This window comes from Bemisia tabaci, chromosome 1 (assembly GCF_918797505.1).
Source record: "Bemisia tabaci chromosome 1, PGI_BMITA_v3".
Taxonomy (NCBI): Eukaryota; Metazoa; Arthropoda; class Insecta; order Hemiptera; family Aleyrodidae; genus Bemisia; species Bemisia tabaci.
This window is the reverse complement of record NC_092793.1, coordinates 45,356,919-45,376,544: the sequence shown is the minus strand read 5'-3', so window position 1 is coordinate 45,376,544 and position 19,626 is coordinate 45,356,919. Positions and strand designations below refer to the sequence as shown.

The window sequence follows — 19,626 nt, the reverse complement described above, 5'->3', positions numbered from 1 at the left end:
GTCATTTTACCATAGCCTTGATGAGGCAAATGACCTTTATTCTTTCTTTCTTTCTTTCTTTTTTTTTTGGCCTGTAAAAATAACAGGGTACCTAAGTAAAAAAATTAATAGTATGATGAGGACAAAAAAAGTTAATTGGAAAAATGCAGCTTGTTTCTTTTCCATTATCCATTTTCCTCTTTTTGTTGTGACTTCTGAAACATTAGGGGGGGGGGGGGGGAGCAATTGCTTCCCTCCCTCCAGTGATGTCACTATGGAACTTGACGCATGGTGCGCCTACTTGAGCCGAGTAATTCCAATTTGGATTTGCTTATAGGAGTGGTGACAAGCCTCTTTCACCTCATTGGGGCTACATGGCGGCAGCTCCAAATTTTTTGGTTATTTGGGGGTGAAAACAAAGTAGTGCATGATTTAAAAAAGCTGAGCAAACAAACCTTCAGGATACGAAGTTTAACCGATAGTTTTGATTTTTTGTAGCCAAATCGCTCCAGCTCCCAACCGTCTTGATTTGAGTACGTGTGAGCAAACTTGGTGAGAGCTCTTTCCCATTTTTCTGGATTCACAGACTTTCTTGCTTTACGTAACAATTTTATGTGCAGATCTACGAGAGGTTGAGGAGCTGTAACAAATGAGAATTGGCATTAATTAATTTTTGTAACTTTATGGAAATTTTTGGATTCAAAATCATTAATGAGAGATGTGGTTGAAAGCTAGAGTTCTGGCATGTAACAGGGATTTGCGTATTACATACTTCTCCGTTCGTAAAATTTTGTGAGGAACACAATGGTGCCACTGGTTTTCTCTGAAATCAACTCCCAAGCTCAAAAAAAGCTCTCAAAATTCAGGCCAAGATGGAGGGAATATCCCATGCTAATGTTGAGAGTCCATTTCTATATTTAGTCAAACTCTCCATGCATAGATGGGGATCAAATACATTAGCAGAATTGCCGTTACATTACCCTGCTAATATATTTTCTCCCTAAATGTGCATGTAGAATTTGACTAGATATAGAGATGGACTCTCAACGTAGCGTGGGGAATTCCCTCCATTACAGCCTCAACTTGGAAAGCTTTTTTCGAGCTTGGGAATTAATTTCAGAGAAAATCAGTCACGTACAGAAACTTCTTAGCTTTCCTAGTTATCAAATTTGCCTTCCATTTGGAAAACCCCTTTTTCTGCAGAAATTTCATAAAAATTACTTTTTCACAGCTTAGTGAGTATAAATTGCCGCAATTTTGCGAAAGACACGTGACTTTAATCACGCTTCAGCAAAAAAAAAATGCAATTATGCCAGCTTTCCTTCTCAGGCATCACTATTTCGAGGCTTCCCCATTTTCTCTCGCGACCTGGCCAATTACATGGTCAAAAAGTTTTTGCGCCTCTGAAACCGGTGTTCCTTACCATTGCTTTCCGTATGAAATTTTACACGAGAAAAAGTACAAAAATCCCTGACCCTTCTACATTATATTAGGTCATCTTTTACTATTATTCTAATATTTTGAGTGAGTTAGGTAGTCTGATAGGCTTCTATGCTTGTAATTCAATTGTTTAAAAAAAATTGATATTGTTAAAGTGGTAAATATTTTTAAGTGAAGATAATATGAAGACTCAATTCCCAATAATGAACAGAAAATTCTAACACATACAGCTTTAGATATCAGCAGACACCCTTAAAAGATAAATAAAAACAATTTAGCTTCAATTATTTAAATTCAAATGTGACAGGATGATAGGGCATTTGCATATGATTGTCTACATAAAAAATAGGTTGACAGACAGCACCTCCGGGTGTAGTTCGGTACTCGGGCTCCTTTTTAGACCCATCAACTGTACTCCCTACGCAGTTCGGTACTCGGGCTCCTTAATTTAAACTTATTTAGAAGAACATACGCCATGATTTGACGCGGCGCCTACGTAAACCCAATATCCACAAGCCTGAGTAGCCCAACCTAAGGTAACTTACCTGACGTAACGTAACGTAACCTAACCTACGGGCCCACAAGTTAGGTCGCGAAGCGACCTAACTTGTAGTCCTGTAGGTTAGGTTACGTTACGTTACGTCAGGTAAGTTACCTTAGGTTGGGCTACGTAAGGCAATGCTCGGGTAAGTTAGGTTAGGTTAGGTAAGGTTAGGTTAGATTAGGTTAGATTAATTTATATTTCATTTTTAAATTGAAAAATTACGCTGAGAATAAAGCGTATGTGAAAATAGCCCCACTTTACGTGAACTCCGGAAACCATCTCGGCAAAGTAAATTTCATTCAAAATGTGTTTGTGATTGATTACGGGCATCGTATGTTCTTCTAAATAAGTTTAAATTAAGGAGCCCGAGTACCGAACTGCGTAGGGAGTACCGTTGATGGGTCTAAAAAGGAGCCCGAGTACCGAACCTCTTCCGCACCTCCATGCCTTCAAGCTTTCGAATGATGTTTTTCACAAGTGAAGTCAATTTAAGATGATAATCGGACAAGTTCACATGGACACAAACAAACTTAGCTAACTCACTCCCAGTGGGATCAATCAATGAGCACCACTCTAAGTACGCACAATTCGTATGCTCTGGTCTTCGGAGTAAACAAATCTCCTTAAATCCACAGCTAAATCAGCAATAGCTGAGAGCTTGGGGAAAAACCTAAGCATGTGTGCGGGAAAGTGTTACTGTTTCCTCTTATAAGTTTAAGAATATGGCCTCAAGAAAAAATAACACACAGCTAACTTTGGTCGGCATAAACTGAGCGTTGCCATTGACCCGCATATTTCCTAGGACTGATTGCTTTACTTCTACAAGAAATATGCTCTGAGAAAACAGATTTAAAATTAAGCTGCAGCTCTCAGTGCGGTTGAATGAGTGAAAAACTAACACTTGAATTGTCTGGGAGACAGTCCAAATGTACATCAAAACAGAGGCACTTCACCTACCTTCATCTGTGTTTTCCAACATCTCCTGAAGCTCCTCAAACGAAGGTTGAACTAAGCCACATTTTTCCCCGAACCTTTCGAAGAATGAACAAATTATGGCGAAATTTGGATCCTCATTACAATTAGAACACAAAGTTTCACCAGCCGACGCCATTTTTCACCATTATTATTTAATTTTTCGACAGTAAATACCGGAATCACAACCGAGCTGCTGCCGAAAACAACAGCCTAACTTTTTGACAAGAGGAGAGGAGAGAGGAGGTTATATCTCAGAGTTCTCAAAACAGTCGTTAGAGAGAAGCACTACCGATGGCAAACACCTAACGTGCCCCCTCTTTCCAAATAGCGGGACTTTTCAAAAAGTTTATCACTTTTCTTGTCTCAGCTTTTCTTTTGATAAAAAAAAGTGATAACCACAAATGCAGTTTTTTCAATTTTTCATTTTAATATGTTTTCTCCTTGGGAAATGTTTATTGCGGCTCCTACTCTCAAGAGCCAATAAATGGACAGAAGCGTCGCGTCGTGTAGGCTAAAACTTGGGGCAGAGAGGGGAGAGAAGTCTAGAGAAGTCTTGCCAAGAATAGCATAATTTGGAAAAAAGTGACACAATTTTCGGTTGATACGGTGAAACATCACTTTTTTCCTTCTTTTCCTCTGAAATATAGGTTTTTGAGTAATTAAACAAATTCTGCATTTGAGAAATTATTCAATTGGAATCACTTTTTCTTTATTCCTATACTGTGAAAATTCCTTAGCCCCCCCCCCCCCCCACCACGCCACTAATTTTGGGGCATGCTGCATGAGCTGAGGGGGAGGAGTTGCCTCAGGAGGGCAAGAAATTCTTACGTCCCATTTTCATATAACTTTAGGACATTACAATTTCTGATTTTCTGAATTTCGGATTTTCATTACATCGGGTCAATTTTTACCAATTTTACCGAAAAAAAAAGGCGGCCACCAATCTTGTGCAGGTGATGGTGGAAATTTTTCATCGCTCTCTGCAAATGATATTAGCCTTAAAAAATTACACTCTGAAATTTTTTCGGAAAATACACTATAAATATGGCCAGTTCGCTGATTCTACTCATAATTTTGGTTTCCATGTACATATTGACGTAATTGACGTCATACAATTTTTCAAGATGGCGAACAGCCAACTCCCTATCCTCTTCATTATGCCTTTTCTCTCCCTCCCCCTCCCATCACCCGGCCCTTCCCCTCCATGATTGCGATACCTCTTATCAACTTTTGCACTCTCGTCAGCCTCAGCGTCAGCTGTTAGCTGAATAGCTGCTGTGGAATTCTGTTGTTTTGTTTTGTATCTATTGCTGACTTCTGCGCTCGAAGTTTTATTGTTTCGGAGTTTCTCTCATTAGTTCGATCGGTGATTGTGCCTTCAAAACCTCTTGGATTTTCGTTGAAAAATTGACCTAACATCTCAGCACAATGGCATGGACACATTATCAAATTGTCCTAGCTGTTGTTATGGTGGCCACTGGATCAATTAATACTCTCACCACAGCGTAAGGGTTTCTGTTATTATGTTTACTTCAACCAGATGTATCTCCAACCGTGGTATTACATTTCTAATTTTATACAGTAAGGTTTGGCACTGGTTTTAATCTAGTATTTATTTATCCATACTAGAATCCTCACGCAGCCCTTGTACTTGTAAACACTCGATTACCAAAGATGAATCATCTCTATTATTTAGAACAAAAGTCATTTGAATTAGTTAATTTGTTAGATTCAAACCTTGCATAATGTTAAAATAATTTATTTGAAACCTTTTTATGAATATAAATTTTAATTTACCTTAAATTTACTTTTGTACGCGTCAAAGAACATTGAATCGCGTAGACTGTCATGCTGTGTCATAGAAGGTGTGACAACTTTTAAAAATTAGCATGGCACACCAACCTCACATCGATGAGTTCATGTGTCCCAATTGTGCATGCTTAGTAGCAGCCTCAGTGAATTTTGACGGATTCTGAGGCTTTTTCTTGTTCGGTAATTATTTAGTTTGGTACCTATAGTGAAACTTTGCAACTCGCGTGTAAAATCATATGCTCTACACCATCTGTCCCTCGGAATTTTGTCCGAAAATGGACCCTAAAAGAGTTATTTATATTAGTGAGCACGTAAATGAATTCTCCATTGCTTCTCTGAAGTCTCTTCAAGTGCTTGGGACACACGCTCTCCCCCCCCACCCGCCCATCATGGAGTTCTGAGAAACGTGTCGCGCTTTGCCTGTATTTATCCAAGCTGCATGCTTGGTCTACACAATTCGATGTCTTTGCACACGTCCCATTAGACCTCACACCGGCTATGTATAACTTAGAATATAACCTGTTCCTCAACAGGTCTCACACTGAACTATTTTAACAATTCAGTGCAAGCTCCAATCCCCTCTAGTCACGTTAGGTTCTGTTTGGGATCATTAGCCATAGTTGTTCATAGCAGGTCACATTCCTGAACATTTATTCTCAAGATAACAAAAATTGGGAATCGCTTGTTTATTATCTAATTGATGTTTGTGAAAAATCTCCAACGTTTCATCCCAGAACCTGACCCTGGGGCAAATCTCTCGAAGACGTCTCGTGGAGACAAGGCCTTGTAATTTCTTCATTCTACATTATATTCCACTGTAGAATTAAGGATCTTCTATTTGCTGATTTTTTAAATGTCCAATATGCTGACAGTTGGAGGTATGCAATATAACTTTGAAAGGCCAGTGTATGAAGATGCTGGAGGGTCCAAGTATTGGAAAATGTTTATCTTATTAGGATTTTTCTGATCCTACGTATTGTAATTTTTATTGTGTGCTTTTTTATATGCTTGTTAAGGATAGAGAGACCTCTTGTTAAATTATTTGCCGTCATAAGAAATTATTTATTGTGTCATTTAATTGCGGTCTGTCTGTTTCCAGGTGGGCAGACAGAATGTCGGCTGCAGGATCTGATGGAGTGATTCGGAAATTCTCTCACCCATTTGTACAAGGCTGCTCAATGTTTCTTGGAGAATTGGCTTGCCTCGTTGTGTTTAAGATATTTTACGTTTACTACAGAAGCAGAAATGTAAGTACTTATGTGTGGTAATAATCATCATGACAATATTGGAACATTGAAGTTCTAAGTGGATAAAAGCATTTCTCCATATGTCTCAAGACCTTCATTTACGCTCCATGTTTTAAATGGCAACCAACCCAAATATTTCCTTGAAATTTTCTGTGAACATTTTTGAATGAGTGAATAAAATTTTCAAAAAATGTCACAAGAAACTGTTAGTTGGTTTTATTTTAGAAAAATAATTTTTATTAGAGACTTACAACATTGCAAACAGAGGTGCTTATTTTTTACCAAGCCCACTTTATATGCACATTTCCAGGAGATGACCTAACAAAAATGTTCTACCGCCACTATTTTACAAAGGTCCATTAAGAGAACTGATCGGACTATTAAAAAACAGTATTCTGGTAAATTTGAGTTGTTGATTTGTCGGATTTTGATTAATTTTTTCTCCCTTAAGAAATGATTTTTTTTCAACTTTTTGATGAGCTCTTTAGCTTTTTCACAAGATTTTACCGAGGGAAAATGTACTACAACCCTGCAAAAATTTGGTGTCATTGCCTCATTTGGGAACCCTCCTCTACTCTCTAAATACTGCGAATTGACCATCTCATTGTTTATTGACTCATTATTTATAAGTATTTATATTTTATTTATAGTAGGTATATAGCTCATTATTCTGCAAATCATTTTTGCAAGTGTCACACCTTAGTCTTAATGAGGATGTCTGTGTTGTTCTAGGATGGCTCTGAGATTGAAAGTGACATAGTGCGTGGAAACACTCACTTCAATCCATTGTTATTTGTACCACCAGCAGTGTGTGACATGCTAGGCACATCTTTAATGTATGTAGGCCTAAACCTTACTTACCCCTCAAGTTTCCAAATGTTAAGAGGTTAGTATGACAATCACTCATTAGGTGCATGCTAGGCAATCATAGATCAAACATTTATCATCATTGTTGCTAACCTTATCATGAGATTCTTGAAGGAAGGCAGATTTGGGACAATCTTAAAAGTATGCATTCATGATGCATGTAATCAGTGTTGCCCTTTTACTGTCGAACTTAAGTATTTTGTGTGCCCTATGTAATTGCAATTTCTATATTAAATGAACCTCTTTGTGACATGTATGCAATAAAAGCCCAAGTATCATGATAACTTCTAGTCGTGGTTCATTGACACACTTGCATGTAATATTCTTTATCCTGGAATATATACATAATATATGATCAAAAATATCTTAAAATCTCTCCAGCTCAGATTTGACATTTTATTTCATCCTTGATTTTATGAAATTACCAAGACTTTCAAATTTTAGTGAAAGGTCACTCTCCGTCCTTGAACTTCTTTAAAATCATCAATAGATTTAGTCTTTTTTAATTGTCAAATTTCCCCATCTCAGATATTTATTCCCTCCTTTTCCAGGTGCTATTATTATTTTCACCGCATTGTTGTCGGTGGCATTCCTAGAAAAGAAGATAAAAACCCATGAATGGGTGGGAATTTTTGGCGTCATTATTGGTCTAGTCACCGTAGGATACTCCGACTACATACTCATTAAGGAAAAAAGCCCAGCTGATCAAATATCTGACCTAAATGGAATAATCACAGGTACTACAATATTTATGTGTATAAAATCTTTAAAAAATGCACAGGATGTCTATTAGGGTGTTCCAGAAAAAGGTCGACCCTCGAAAAGTTACGTTTTCTGGTTAAAAAGTTGTTCCATTGGGTTTGAAAGCACTTTTGGCCAAGTTTCAGATTTTTATGCTGCATCGCACATATGTGAAATTTGCGATCCCGATAATTGAGAATTTGACGATTTGATGATTTTTTTTAAGGAATGAAGCAGTCACGCTAGAGCCCCGTAAATTTGAAATAGTACACTCCTTACACACACCTTTGGATGTAAATTGAACATTTTGCGGTGCAAGACGCGCAAGTATTTTTTATAAATTTGGAATCTTGGAAACTTGGCCGAAAACGTTGTTTAGGCATAAATGGAATACATTTCAGCGAGTTGATTGATTTTTTAAAGATTGAAAGAATATTTCTATCCTTGTAAAAACTTAAGGTAGTTGACTTCTAATAGATTACTTTTGATATAAACTACACATTTGAGAGTGCAGGATGCGGAAGTATTTTCTAAAAATTCGGAAACTTGACCGAAAACGCTGTTCAGAAGCATAGATACATTTCGGCGAAAATTGATTATTTTTTTAAATTTCAGAGAAATACTGTTAGCATTGTATAGGCCAAAGGAAGTTGACTTCTAACAGTACAGGTTTGACAAAAAATTATAGTTTTGATATCAGAGCCAGAAATTTGGAAAATCTCTGAACTAACTTAAAAATGCAACTTCGGGCTTGAATATCCATTGAATATTTTTTTGCGATCTGCAAAGGACGCAGGAAAAAGTCTACTGGAAAAAATATTTGACACCGAAACATTAAAATACATACAAAACAAAATTTCAACAGTAAAACTTCACCAAAAAATCTGAAACTAAGCCAAAAGTGTTTTCTAGCCAAATGGAACACTTTCTTAACCAGATAACGTAACTTTTTGAGGGTCGACCTTTTTTTGGGACACCCTAAACTGTGTATGATAAACTCCTATTTCATTTCTTTTAGGGCAAATGAAGTCGGGTATTAGGGGGTCCGATAGCAAATGGTAAGATTTTCCCCTCTTTAAGAGTCTGATAGAATAGTTTCATAATTTTATCGAAAACTCCAATTTCTAAAGTTCCACAAGAACTTCAGGAAATTGGAATCCTGATGCCTTAAAGAAAGTTCTCCATTCAACTCTCAAGTCTCCGTCTTTGTCTCTGCTCATTGTTATCATGGAAACTTGTACATTATTTATATTATCAGTCTGTTTAGTTTTTGCACCAAGAAATGGTGGAAATCAGTAACTAATTCCACACTCCCCCCCCCCCCCAAAAAAAAATTATGAATAAAAAAAGATTCAGATGAAAATAAAACAAAAACAGAACAATTTTGACTTTGAAGTATTTGATAAGCCCTAACTGTTTGAAACATACAATTCTAAGAAGTGATGTAAGCAAATATTTTTGCTGCTTTGTGGTGTAATTAGTTCAAAATTTGAAAAAAAACTAACAATAAGGTGGTGTTAACTAAGCTTTTATATATCTATACTATAAGCTTATATATAATATAACATAATCAGGAAAGATGGAGAACTAAAAACGTGTGTAAGTTATTTTTCAGAAAATTCCTGATGCTGCTCCTTGATCCTAAAATAATATGTCATTAATGGTTCTGGTATGTATTTTAATGTTGTTACCGCTGTTCCTCTTGCATTTCCTATTCAATAATCGCAGCTGATAAAGATAAATTTTTGACTAATGGGCAGAGTTCAAGACCAGTGGGTTTGCTATTTTTTAGACCATTTCACATGCTTAACTGTTCTATCTCTTCCTGTTCTCAGACTGAGCTTTCAATAATTTGCGTCATTTCAGGTGATATGCTGATCCTTATGGCAACCATCATCCAAGCTGTGCAGATGGTTTACGAGGAAAAGTTTGTTGTCAGTAAGGATATTCCTCCTCTTCAAGCTGTTGGATGGGAAGGTGAATCATCATTTTTGCCATCAACAATCTTTCTATTGAAGAGAATATATTTTTTTGATGCCGAATTCATACATCAAAATACTTAGAGCCGATGGAAACTAACAGTTCTAAATATTAGATCAACTTTAAAGGGGGCAATAAATAATAAATCTCTTGGCTTCAAAGCTATTTGTATCATGTTCATACACTATGAAGAAGAAAAAAATCGAGTTTAGTTGAAATCTCCTAAGAAGAAACCAGGTTTAGAATAGAAAACATGGCTTGGCTAATTAGTTTGGTACTGAGATGTCCTTTCATAATAACTAGTGATAAATGGACCGCGTTAAGCAGAAAGGAACCAAGCCACATCAGCTATTGCCAAATTTAACCAGACGATTTAATTTTTTCCATGAAAACAGTTGTGCGGATTTTCGTGCAAATTTCAGTGAATTTTCTGCACAGTACAAAGCAAATTCCCTGAAATTTTCAAAGGAATCCGCACAAACCTTCTTTTGTAAAAAATTAAATTGCCTCGTTAAATTTGGCAATAGCTGATGTGGCTTGGTTCCTTTCTGTTAAACTCGGTCCAAATGACCTCACTTGTCATCAATATTGAGAGTAGGTGTCCTTTTTTTGCTTGCTTGAGTGAATTTTTGACATGTTGATTAATCGTTGCAGGTGTATTTGGATTTGTGATCCTTGGGTCGCTACTGTACCCCTTTTACTACATACCAGTGAATCCTCCGTTCTCTAACAATGCGCACCACGTAATAGAGGACCTTCCTGATGCTTTGGCCCAAATGAGGAACAATCCACTGATAATCTACTCTATTCTAGGTATTATTAAGTCCCATTTTATCTGTCATAGCTGATGTTCTCTTTTAAGAATTTACTTTCATGAAGGTTTGATCCTGGGAGTCAGAATTGTGTGCAAAATGTAAACCGATTATTTATCTTACCTCAAAACCTACACCCACGGAATTTCAATTCAATTAACATAATAGCAGATGTGTTTTTAAATGAAGCAGTATATTTATAAAAATGAGAAGCGACACAAGTTACTTTTGATTGGACCCTCTCTTTAGAGAAAATTTTTGAATAATAAGAGAAGTCCTCGCAAAAACTGAGCAATCAAATCACAAAGTGTTGACATCCTTCAAATCAGTGACTTTAATTTTCTAAGTCGTCAGCTGTGATTTATCATGGGGAAGCTCAACATTCATTTTGACATGGTAGGTTGTTGAGCTGTCTCTCACTAACCTCTCTGTGATTCTCAAATAAATAGTTCAGAAAGGATGTGAAGCACCCTCTTCCACTCTTTTGCACTTTAGGTCCCAAATTGTTTTCTATTTTGTACCTTACATTTATGTGCAAAGCTTGCAAGCATGTTTTAATTGTGTCAATCATACTTTTTTTTTTTTTTTTAGGAACCATTGTGAGCATTGCATTTTTTAATTATGCTGGTATTAGCGTAACAAAAGAAATGTCTGCAACCACCAGGATGATTCTTGACTCTGTTCGCACCCTGTTTGTCTGGATTGTCTCTTTACAGCTCAATTGGCAGAAGTATCATCCGCTACAGGTATTATCATTATTCTCAATAAATGTAAGGCTAAGTTTTTCGTGCACTAAGTAAGGATGCACTACAGTGTTTGGCAAGCCATCAAAAAGATTCTAAAGAAGTAGTTACACTAAAACAACCCTCACTGGTAACTGTGGGAGTTTTCAGACCAATTGTAAATGAACTTTAGGAAGACTTTTATCATTTATACTGTACAAAACTTTTCCATCATGCTTTCAAAAATATTCTTTGAGACTAGTGTCTCTGTAGAGAAATGCTCTTGCCAAGTAGGTCAAATTTTTAATTTTGTGTCCACATATGTCAACCTGAGGAGAACTTTTCATGAGTTGGTACATGTTTCAGTATTCTAAAGGAAATATTTCAACTCTCTGTGAATTTTTTCCTGTAGTATTAAACAAATAATAAAATATTTTTATCTATTTTTACAGCTCCTAGGATTTGCATTGTTGATTTTTGGCACTGCTGCATATAATAACATCCGACCTGCATCTCTATACTCGAGTCTCAGATCGAGCCGATCGGAGGAAGAAAATGATGAAACTCCAATTATTGTCACTCCGCCTGACCAACCCACCCCTTAGGCTTTTTGAAGTTCTAGGAATATTTTTTTCAAACATTTGTACAATTAGAAGTGCCTTGGATTTTCAATCCATTCAAGCCCCTGATCCTAAGTATATTTATTTAGCATTTGTTTTTCCAGATCGTTTCGATTGTGATAGGAAATAGCTAAGTTTAGCTAGTGAATTCGAAGCAAGATCTTTCACAATTTTTTTGTAACTCGTGATATTTCCTTTTTTTTTTTTTAGTTATTTTCCACATTTTATCAATAGCGTCACTCGTTGCAAGTGGATTTTGCTGACCTTTTTAGTCGATGTTATGACTTTTTTAAATGCTGATTGTTCGATGAAAATGTTAAAAAAGTGGACATAATATTTTTGAGGACTGTAAAATGATTAGTTACGTTAATTTATTTCAGGTCTTCAATGTTAGCGCTGAGACATTCTGGCAAAGATTTTCTCAATTACTAAAGCTTTTAAAAGGTAAAATCGTAGAAAGGCAATAGTTTTACTCTTATTTCTTTCACCGGCAAGTGGTAAAAATATTCAGCTAATAGAATACCAGGAGGAGATTATTTCTGTTACTCTTGCTTTTCCTTTACAGTGGAAAAAGTGAACTTAATGTTAATTTAATTCATTTTAAACCGAGGATTTTAACATTATTATACGTTTGTGTTTTAGGCTATCAGAGAAATAAGCGAAGACTGAGAAGGTTAATGATTTTCAACGAAATTGTCAAACTTCCTGTATATTAGGTTCTGAAGGCTGTTGTTTAAGTTGTATTTTAGTTTTTTTGTGGATCTACGTTGGTGCAAGCACTATCTCTGCTGAAATTTGTAAGTGCTTGTTTGATTGTCCACTGCAGTTTGCTCATCTGAGTGTTTTTTTGGTCGCTTGTGAACTTCGATGTCAGTGATTTAGCAAGCAATGCCAGCATGTATTTATTGAAGTGTTACCAGATAACTGATCATGAATTGATCTCTGAGCTTTTTGGAGACGTATGGAATTTAAATTGGTAGGTTTATGAATTGCATTTATTAGTGACCATTCCATGGAAACCACTTAGTATAAGAAATCAGTAAGTGATTAGTCACAGTTATTCTCACAGTTTTGTAATTTGATTACGTTCAGATCCGCTAAGGTTGACATATTATTATACTTACAGTTGTTCCCTGACTTTTTACTCACAAATGCTTCCTTGACATCAATGATTTTGAGAAATATGATTACAACACTGAGCTAGCAGTTCGAAGTAGGCAAGGTATATACATGATTTTTGTATTCATCATGAAAAAGTTGTCATATGATGTAGTGTCTTCAGGGTAAAGGGTTGTTTGGGTCTGCATTGCTGTGTGTGTTACTGGTAGGAGGCAGGTTGAAACCCAGTAGTATGTAACAACCTATTTGTAAAACAATGCTTTCAGGTTATATTTCCTTAAAAAACTGGTGAAAATTGGGGGGGGGGGGGGGGATTCCCCAAAGCTGCAAAATTGGTCAATAGAGAATAGATTGAATTGAAATGGGAGGGGAATAGGGAATCCTAAAATCGGAAAATTTGCGTTTCAAAGGACTTGAATGCCCCATTATGAGTGACTTAATTTTGACAATGTTGAAGTGGACCAAGGCTAACAGAAATAATTCAAAATTATTTAAAAAATGAAATGAAGAAACAGAGGTTTGAAGATCAACACCTCTGCTCTGTAAAATCAAAGTTGGGGATGAAGCTCAACACCATTTTTTTTGCCATGCAAAATATTTTTTCTCAGCTTTACAGTTATGATCAGAGATAATTTGCAGTTAGTAAATCTCAAAGCCACCCTTTACTCATTCTATTCCAGAATGTGACATGGTTTCGTTCTATTTAATCCACTGCTATTGATGTCTAATTGGGCTGAACATGAAGGAGAAAAGGAAATAGAAGAATGTTCTTCTCCAGAAGACTTGTCATTATTTTTTCAGGGGATTTGAACAATTTTTATTGTTAAGTTACTCACTAGGTGTTACCTATTTCTTTTATAATTTGTTTTAATTTAGTACGTAACAAATCATTTAAAAAAATGAAAGAGATATTTTCTAACTGTGGCTCTATAGTTTATTATTGAAAGCATTCATCGCTACATATTTTACTGTTATTTTATTCAAGTTTGCTTTTATGACTTAAAGATATTAGAATCATTAAATAATCCAGTGCGACCATACATGTTCCATCCTCAAAATTTTGTAAGAAACATGGTGGACTCATTGAAAATTTTCGCCAGTCATCTAGTCAAGTTGATGGACCTTGAAAGGAAAACCAAAAACTCTGAGCTAGCTAAATTTCATCATTATTTGACATGATGTTCCTTACAATCTCTTGAGCATGATGAGTTCTTAAAATTAAACTTTGAGAAAAGCGAGGCTAAGAAGTAAATTTTTTGGTATTCCTACGTACGTTTTCATGAAGATGTTGAGTTGTCTCTACGTGAGTGTGGGTGCTGCAACGCTTGCTGTGATGATTCGGAAGAATATGAATAATTTTCTTTGTCTCTATCTAATCCTCCTGGCCAACGAGGAAACAAAAGCTCTCTGCAATTGCTAATCCATCAACAACAATTTAACATTTCTACCACATAATGCTTGTACAAATAAAAATGCTCAAAAATTCACCTTTTAGCCAGCCCTGCTTTTCTCGAAATTTGCTAATCGTGCTCAGGCCATGAAGAGCAACCAATCAAATAGTAACGAAATATAGCTGCACTGAATCCATTGGTATGCCAAGCAAGATCTTTTCAGTTCGACTGAGGAAGGAAACTCTCTGGATGTCAGCCATCTAAAACCTCCTTGTCAAAAGGTGAAGACTTCTTGAGTCGAACCACTTTTTGAATTAAGTCTCTTGTGTGTGCTGTGATCCAACAATTTCTCTATTTGTGGACTCTTTCCAATGGAAAAGCTCCCTAAAATTCACTCGGGTAATCTGGTGATTGTGCAAATCTCTCCTCAATGAATGAATTCATTCGTAGTTTGAATCAATTGATTTCAGTCAGTGTTCCCAGGTGCTCCTATCTTAAAATGTCCGTACGCTCTCCGGATGGGCTCGTGTATATCCGTGCCGCTCCGTGCTCCGTCCGTGTTCCGTGAATTCCGTTTCCGTTTCCGGTTCCGGTTCCGGCTCCGGCTGTTTTGTTGTTTTGTTGAGGGCGCACGGACATAAATGAAATGACTGAATTTTGATAAGAATACAATATAATTAATGCAAAAAGTATCTAATTTGTTCCCAAACGATACCCGGCTTTCATACTAAACATCATTGTATCAATAACTTACGCAAAAGTAATAAATATTGCAAAGAAAAGCGGATAAACAGACGCACGGACAGGGCCGGGCGAGCGTACGGACAAAATAAGATAGGGAAAAATTTTCCCATAAGGTTTTTGTCCGTACGCTGTCCGCGCGGGTATAGGGAATGTCCGCGCGGCGCGGAAATATCCGTACGCCTGGGAACACTGATTTCAGTGCTACTTATCAACGTTTACCTTTGTCAATTTTATACATAACCAATCCGATCACGCTATTGTGCATGGAATTTTAATGAGAAATAACTTTTACCCTGTCCAATGCTTCCTCCTAAGTCACAATGCAATTTTAAAATGAACATTCTCTCTGATAAAAGACCGCAAGGATTTTCGATATCCTCGTAATTTTTTTATTTTTTTACTACAAATATGAATGTACCTAATCTGCTTATGACAATTTTTATCATCGTTTTTTTAAATTTTTAATTCTGTTGTCTTCTTCGTCATTGTTAAAAGTAAGTCCCTGACATAAGTTGTACCTATTGTTGATGCTCTTTTGTGCAAGATATGGCATGCTGTCTGGTATGTGTTCGAAACATCTATCTATCTGCATTTCTTAGATGGAATGAGGAGATTCTCTCTTTTATTGGAAGCTTTTCTGTCTTACCACTTGTTTTGCTGAGTCTCAGTGGCACTTTCGTTTTCGTCCTCATCCCAAAAAAATATTCACATTGAAAACAAAAAATAAAGGAAGCAATTTTTGCAATGCATTTCATCGTATGACGAGGTTTTGTGGCCATCTCACAAGATATTCCATCACCACTCAGGCTCACCTGGATCTGTGCTAATTAACTGGAATTCCAAAAGTTTATCAGATTCTCCTGCGTTCCGGATTGAGCATTAATAACAATGTGAACTGTGATGGGTTTGGTTAAGGTTGATCTACAGCTTTCTGGGAAATGATTCGATAGTCAATAAGACAAAACGACCTGTGTTATACACACCAGACATACTTGCAGAGCTATTCCAAAATGTGTTGTGGTCAAATCTTGTGTGGAAATACCCGACGGACTAATGAAGACCAAACAACTTGTCATGATGCTTGGAAATTTCCGAAGGAATGTCCTTAAATGTAGAAATGACCAATTGATTAATGGTCTATCGAATCATCCTCTTTGGCGCTGAAGATCTACCCCAAGTATTTGCATGATCATGAGCAGCCAGTGGAGCACTTTTTGCAAACCCATGTCTATCCTTTCTTAGGTTAAATATATTGTTTTTTATGAGACAAGTATCGTTACCATCTCCTAATGCTTCTAACAGAAATTCAGTGAACTGATTTAGATTCGGATTGATGACTACCAACTATCTGGTTCAATCAATGTTGACTGAAAACCAGTCAAAATTATTTTTATTTCATTCGATTTTTTATTTTTCTGTAGCTAGGTATTTTATACTTTCTATTTTAATTATCTATAATTTTTTTACAAATGTATTTTCCCCTTCTCTTAACGTTATCAGTTATACTACCATTTCATTGTATTTTGAATTTAGGTCAATAATAATCTCTTTATGCATAAGGTCTTGCTCTTACTACTTTTCAAATCAGTTCATACTATTTGTGCAACCTGAAGAATTAAAAGTCAAGCACTTCTCAAGGCCTTCTCTTATTTAAATGTTTGCTTAACATACAGTTTTCTTTCTATATCGTCATTTTTAACAATGAGAACTTCATGTTTTTTTCATATTTTTTTCTTTTGCTTTCTCTTTATAATTTGCAACAACGATAGTAACTTCTACCTATCTCAGTGGTTTTTTGGTTTCCTTTCAAGGAAAATCGTGATGCTTTTCCAGAAGATGTATGAAAAATCACATGCTGTGTAATTTCGAGAAAAAATCAAGCTCTTCCAAAAGGCTTTGAATAAAAATGTCAAAATGAGGCATTTTCAAGGAATTTTCAAGGCTCCCTAAAACATAATTTATGGTCAAACCTCTCTTTCAGTTATGAGACAGTCATTATTTTTTCCAAAACCAGCAGCAAAAATTCTGCAGTGGAAACATTTACAATGCGGCTATGAGGCTGTCTGGGTCATTCCATATAGAACCTACCAGCCATGCAACCGCCCGACTCGGATTTTGATGATAAATTTTTTTCTTGATCAGACCACCAAGTAATGAACTTTTGCAAAATATTAGGTCTCAAATCGAAAAACTCACTGAGATATGAATTTTGGAAGTTTTAAGAATTTTCAAGAAAGAGACGTTTCGAACTTCCGAGAAAGAGAGGGTCATTTTCCCCAAAAAAATTCACCCCGGGCCCATTTTTCGTCGGATTGAAGTGAAAATTTGACACAATGTCCATGAAAGTATGTAAATTTGAGAATAAAATGCATAAAATGTTCGACTTCACTCATTGATGTGCTGCGGTTGATTGTTCGTTGTGATTTTGTCTGATTTTAGCGACAAAACCTTCCCCTCTTCAAATGCTCATAACTTTTGAGCTGCAAGTTATTTTTTGCTCCAATTTTTTTTAAAATGCTCCTAAGAGTATTAGAAAGACGCCTAAAGAACAATTCTGATGGCGTTTTGGGCTTTAGTATCTTTTTTTTTCACTTTTGTCCGAAAAAGGCCTAAAAAACTGGAAATAACACCAACATTGTTCCGATAATCGACCATTACCCTAAAAAGTCAACTCAAAAATCGCTCAATTTTTGCCTGAATGGTCCTTACTGTGTGTACAATATGTTTGAAAAATAAAATCAATGGTATTTCGGGTTTAAATATCTTTAACTTCGAGTTTCTTCCGAAAAAAGGCCAGCAAAACTGAAAAACACTGAAATTACACCAATTATCGGCGCTAACGTTGGAGTAGCAACTCAAAAATTGCTCACATTTATACTGAATGGTTCTCACTGCATGTGAAATACGTCTGTGGAATAAAAGTGATGGTATGTTGGGTTTCCATAACCCTTTTCCCAACATTTTTACTCAAGAGAGGCTCGCTCAACTGAAAAAAGCGCTAGGAAAATCTCATTAACCGACCATTACATTGAAAAAACAATTGATTGGGGGCCCAGATTTTTCACCAAAGGACTCTTGTTGTATGGGAAGCACACTAACTTGAGGAGTGAATATAGTGTATTCTTGGTTGTAGTAGTTTTCCCCTTCACTCCAATCTTTACGATCGGCTTCAAAGTAAGGAAATAAAACTGTAGGTATCTCTTAACTGATAGGCATCTGTTATGGAATTTGAGTACATCACGGGTGTTAGACTCAAATTCGGGTTGAAAGTTCGTGAGACCGTTCGGCACCAGTTGATTTTTAATAAAAGGTAGAATCAACAAACTACTAGAATGGATTGAGAATTATAGACACTGAATTTTTGGAGATGAAATTTAGAGTTACACTGAGTCAAAAGAGAGAGCATAGAATCACAAGAGTTAAACAGTAAAGAAAATAGTCACTCAGAAAATGTGCAAGAAGGCGAGAGTGGGCACAAACGTACTTGTACGGGTCTAGATGGTAAAGAACCTGGGGTCTAAGAGATGAGAAAAGACTGACAGACCTAGATTTTAGGGCAGCGCACGCTTATATAGACTTGCTGAGGTCACGGGTGGTGAGACAACAGGCCTACACAAGATTGGCTGGCTATAATCTATGTAGTTATCAGCTGCAAGTTTAGTAATTAAATTTATGGGTGATTCTTGGTGATGGCTGGGAGATAGGGGTGAAGAAGACAAAAGTGGACGAAATCCAGCCATCACTAATGAGTGTTCTAAAATTAATAAGAAATATTCGAAAATGTAAGGCAAAAAGATGAGAAGGTGTTGACAGCATCCCTATTCACATTAAATGTGATTTACTGACTCCTGGATGGCATCATAATGAGGTTAATAACTTTCAAATGTATTCTGAAATAAAAATTAATGGAAAAGATAAAAAGTTCTAATAGGAATTATCAGCACATTTAATTGTTAAACATTGAGGGAGGTTATTCATGCTGACTAGAGTTGAAGTATTGTAATTATAGTTTTGAAAAATTGAGTTACCTATTTATTTCCTTAAGATCTCAAGCAAGGGTTTCACTCTTAAAGGGTGGGAAAAAATATGTACAAAAATCATGTATTTGGATATTTTGCGTTAAAAAAATAGAATGTTATCAATGAAGTACGTAACTGTAAGGTTTGCCCTTGTATCACTCAATTCAGAACTTAGTTGCTTTTTCAACTCAAAGCATTAAATTTACTTCAAAAAACTTTTTAATATTCAAATCTATAAACTAGACTGTTGCTGATATAGATCACGATCTTGATTGCCCTGAATAATTACTCTAAACCAGAGTAAGTTAAAGTTATGCTAGAAATCTCAACAAATTCGTTGTTGCGTGTGTGCGTGATAGGCATTGGTTCTTTGGGCTTGTTCTATCCAAATCAGAGGAAGAAAACGACTTTGAAATTTCATTTAAGTATCCATCCGCGTCCGTGAATTAAAAAGTTTTTTGGAGTAAATTTAATGCTTCGAGTTGAAAAAGCAACCAAGTTCTGAATTGAGTAAATCAAGGGCAAACCTTACAGTTACTTTATTGATAACATTCTATTTTTTTATCGCAAAATATCTAAATACATGATTTTTGTACATATTTTTTCCCTCCCTT

At 36.1% G+C, this 19,626-nt stretch overlaps 2 protein-coding genes across 2 annotated transcripts in view; one reads left to right on the top strand and one right to left on the bottom strand.

The window, feature by feature from the left end:
- The window catches only part of LOC109038870 (uncharacterized), a 29,408-nt gene extending 26,224 nt beyond the window's left edge, over positions 1-3,184 (bottom strand). The window contains exons 1-2 of the mRNA XM_072301489.1: positions 2,921-3,184; positions 435-619 (exon numbers count right to left, since the gene is read on the bottom strand). Of these exons, the coding sequence (XP_072157590.1) occupies positions 435-619; positions 2,921-3,074 (339 nt within the window). The 5' untranslated portion in view covers positions 3,075-3,184. The remainder of the gene's footprint in view (positions 1-434; positions 620-2,920) is intronic.
- A 993-nt stretch (positions 3,185-4,177) lies between these two features.
- Positions 4,178-16,630, top strand: LOC109042370 (solute carrier family 35 member F6). The gene is made up of 8 exons (XM_072301466.1): positions 4,178-4,443; positions 5,850-5,997; positions 6,730-6,883; positions 7,416-7,601; positions 9,472-9,582; positions 10,240-10,398; positions 10,989-11,143; positions 11,572-16,630. Exons 1-8 carry the CDS (start codon positions 4,367-4,369, stop codon positions 11,722-11,724), a joined length of 1,143 nt encoding a protein of 380 aa, XP_072157567.1. The 5' UTR covers positions 4,178-4,366; the 3' UTR covers positions 11,725-16,630.
- The last annotated feature ends 2,996 nt before the right edge of the window (positions 16,631-19,626 follow it).

Excerpts from the sequence above, each read along its gene's own strand:
- LOC109042370 (XM_072301466.1), top strand. The coding sequence starts at position 4,367 with ATGGCATGGACACATTATCAAATTGTCCTAGCTGTTGTTATGGTGGCC. Across the intron at positions 4,444-5,849 it reads ATTAATACTCTCACCACAGC|GTGGGCAGACAGAATGTCGG; the intron begins GTAAGGGTTTCT and ends GTCTGTTTCCAG. Across the intron at positions 9,583-10,239 it reads TCAAGCTGTTGGATGGGAAG|GTGTATTTGGATTTGTGATC; the intron begins GTGAATCATCAT and ends TAATCGTTGCAG.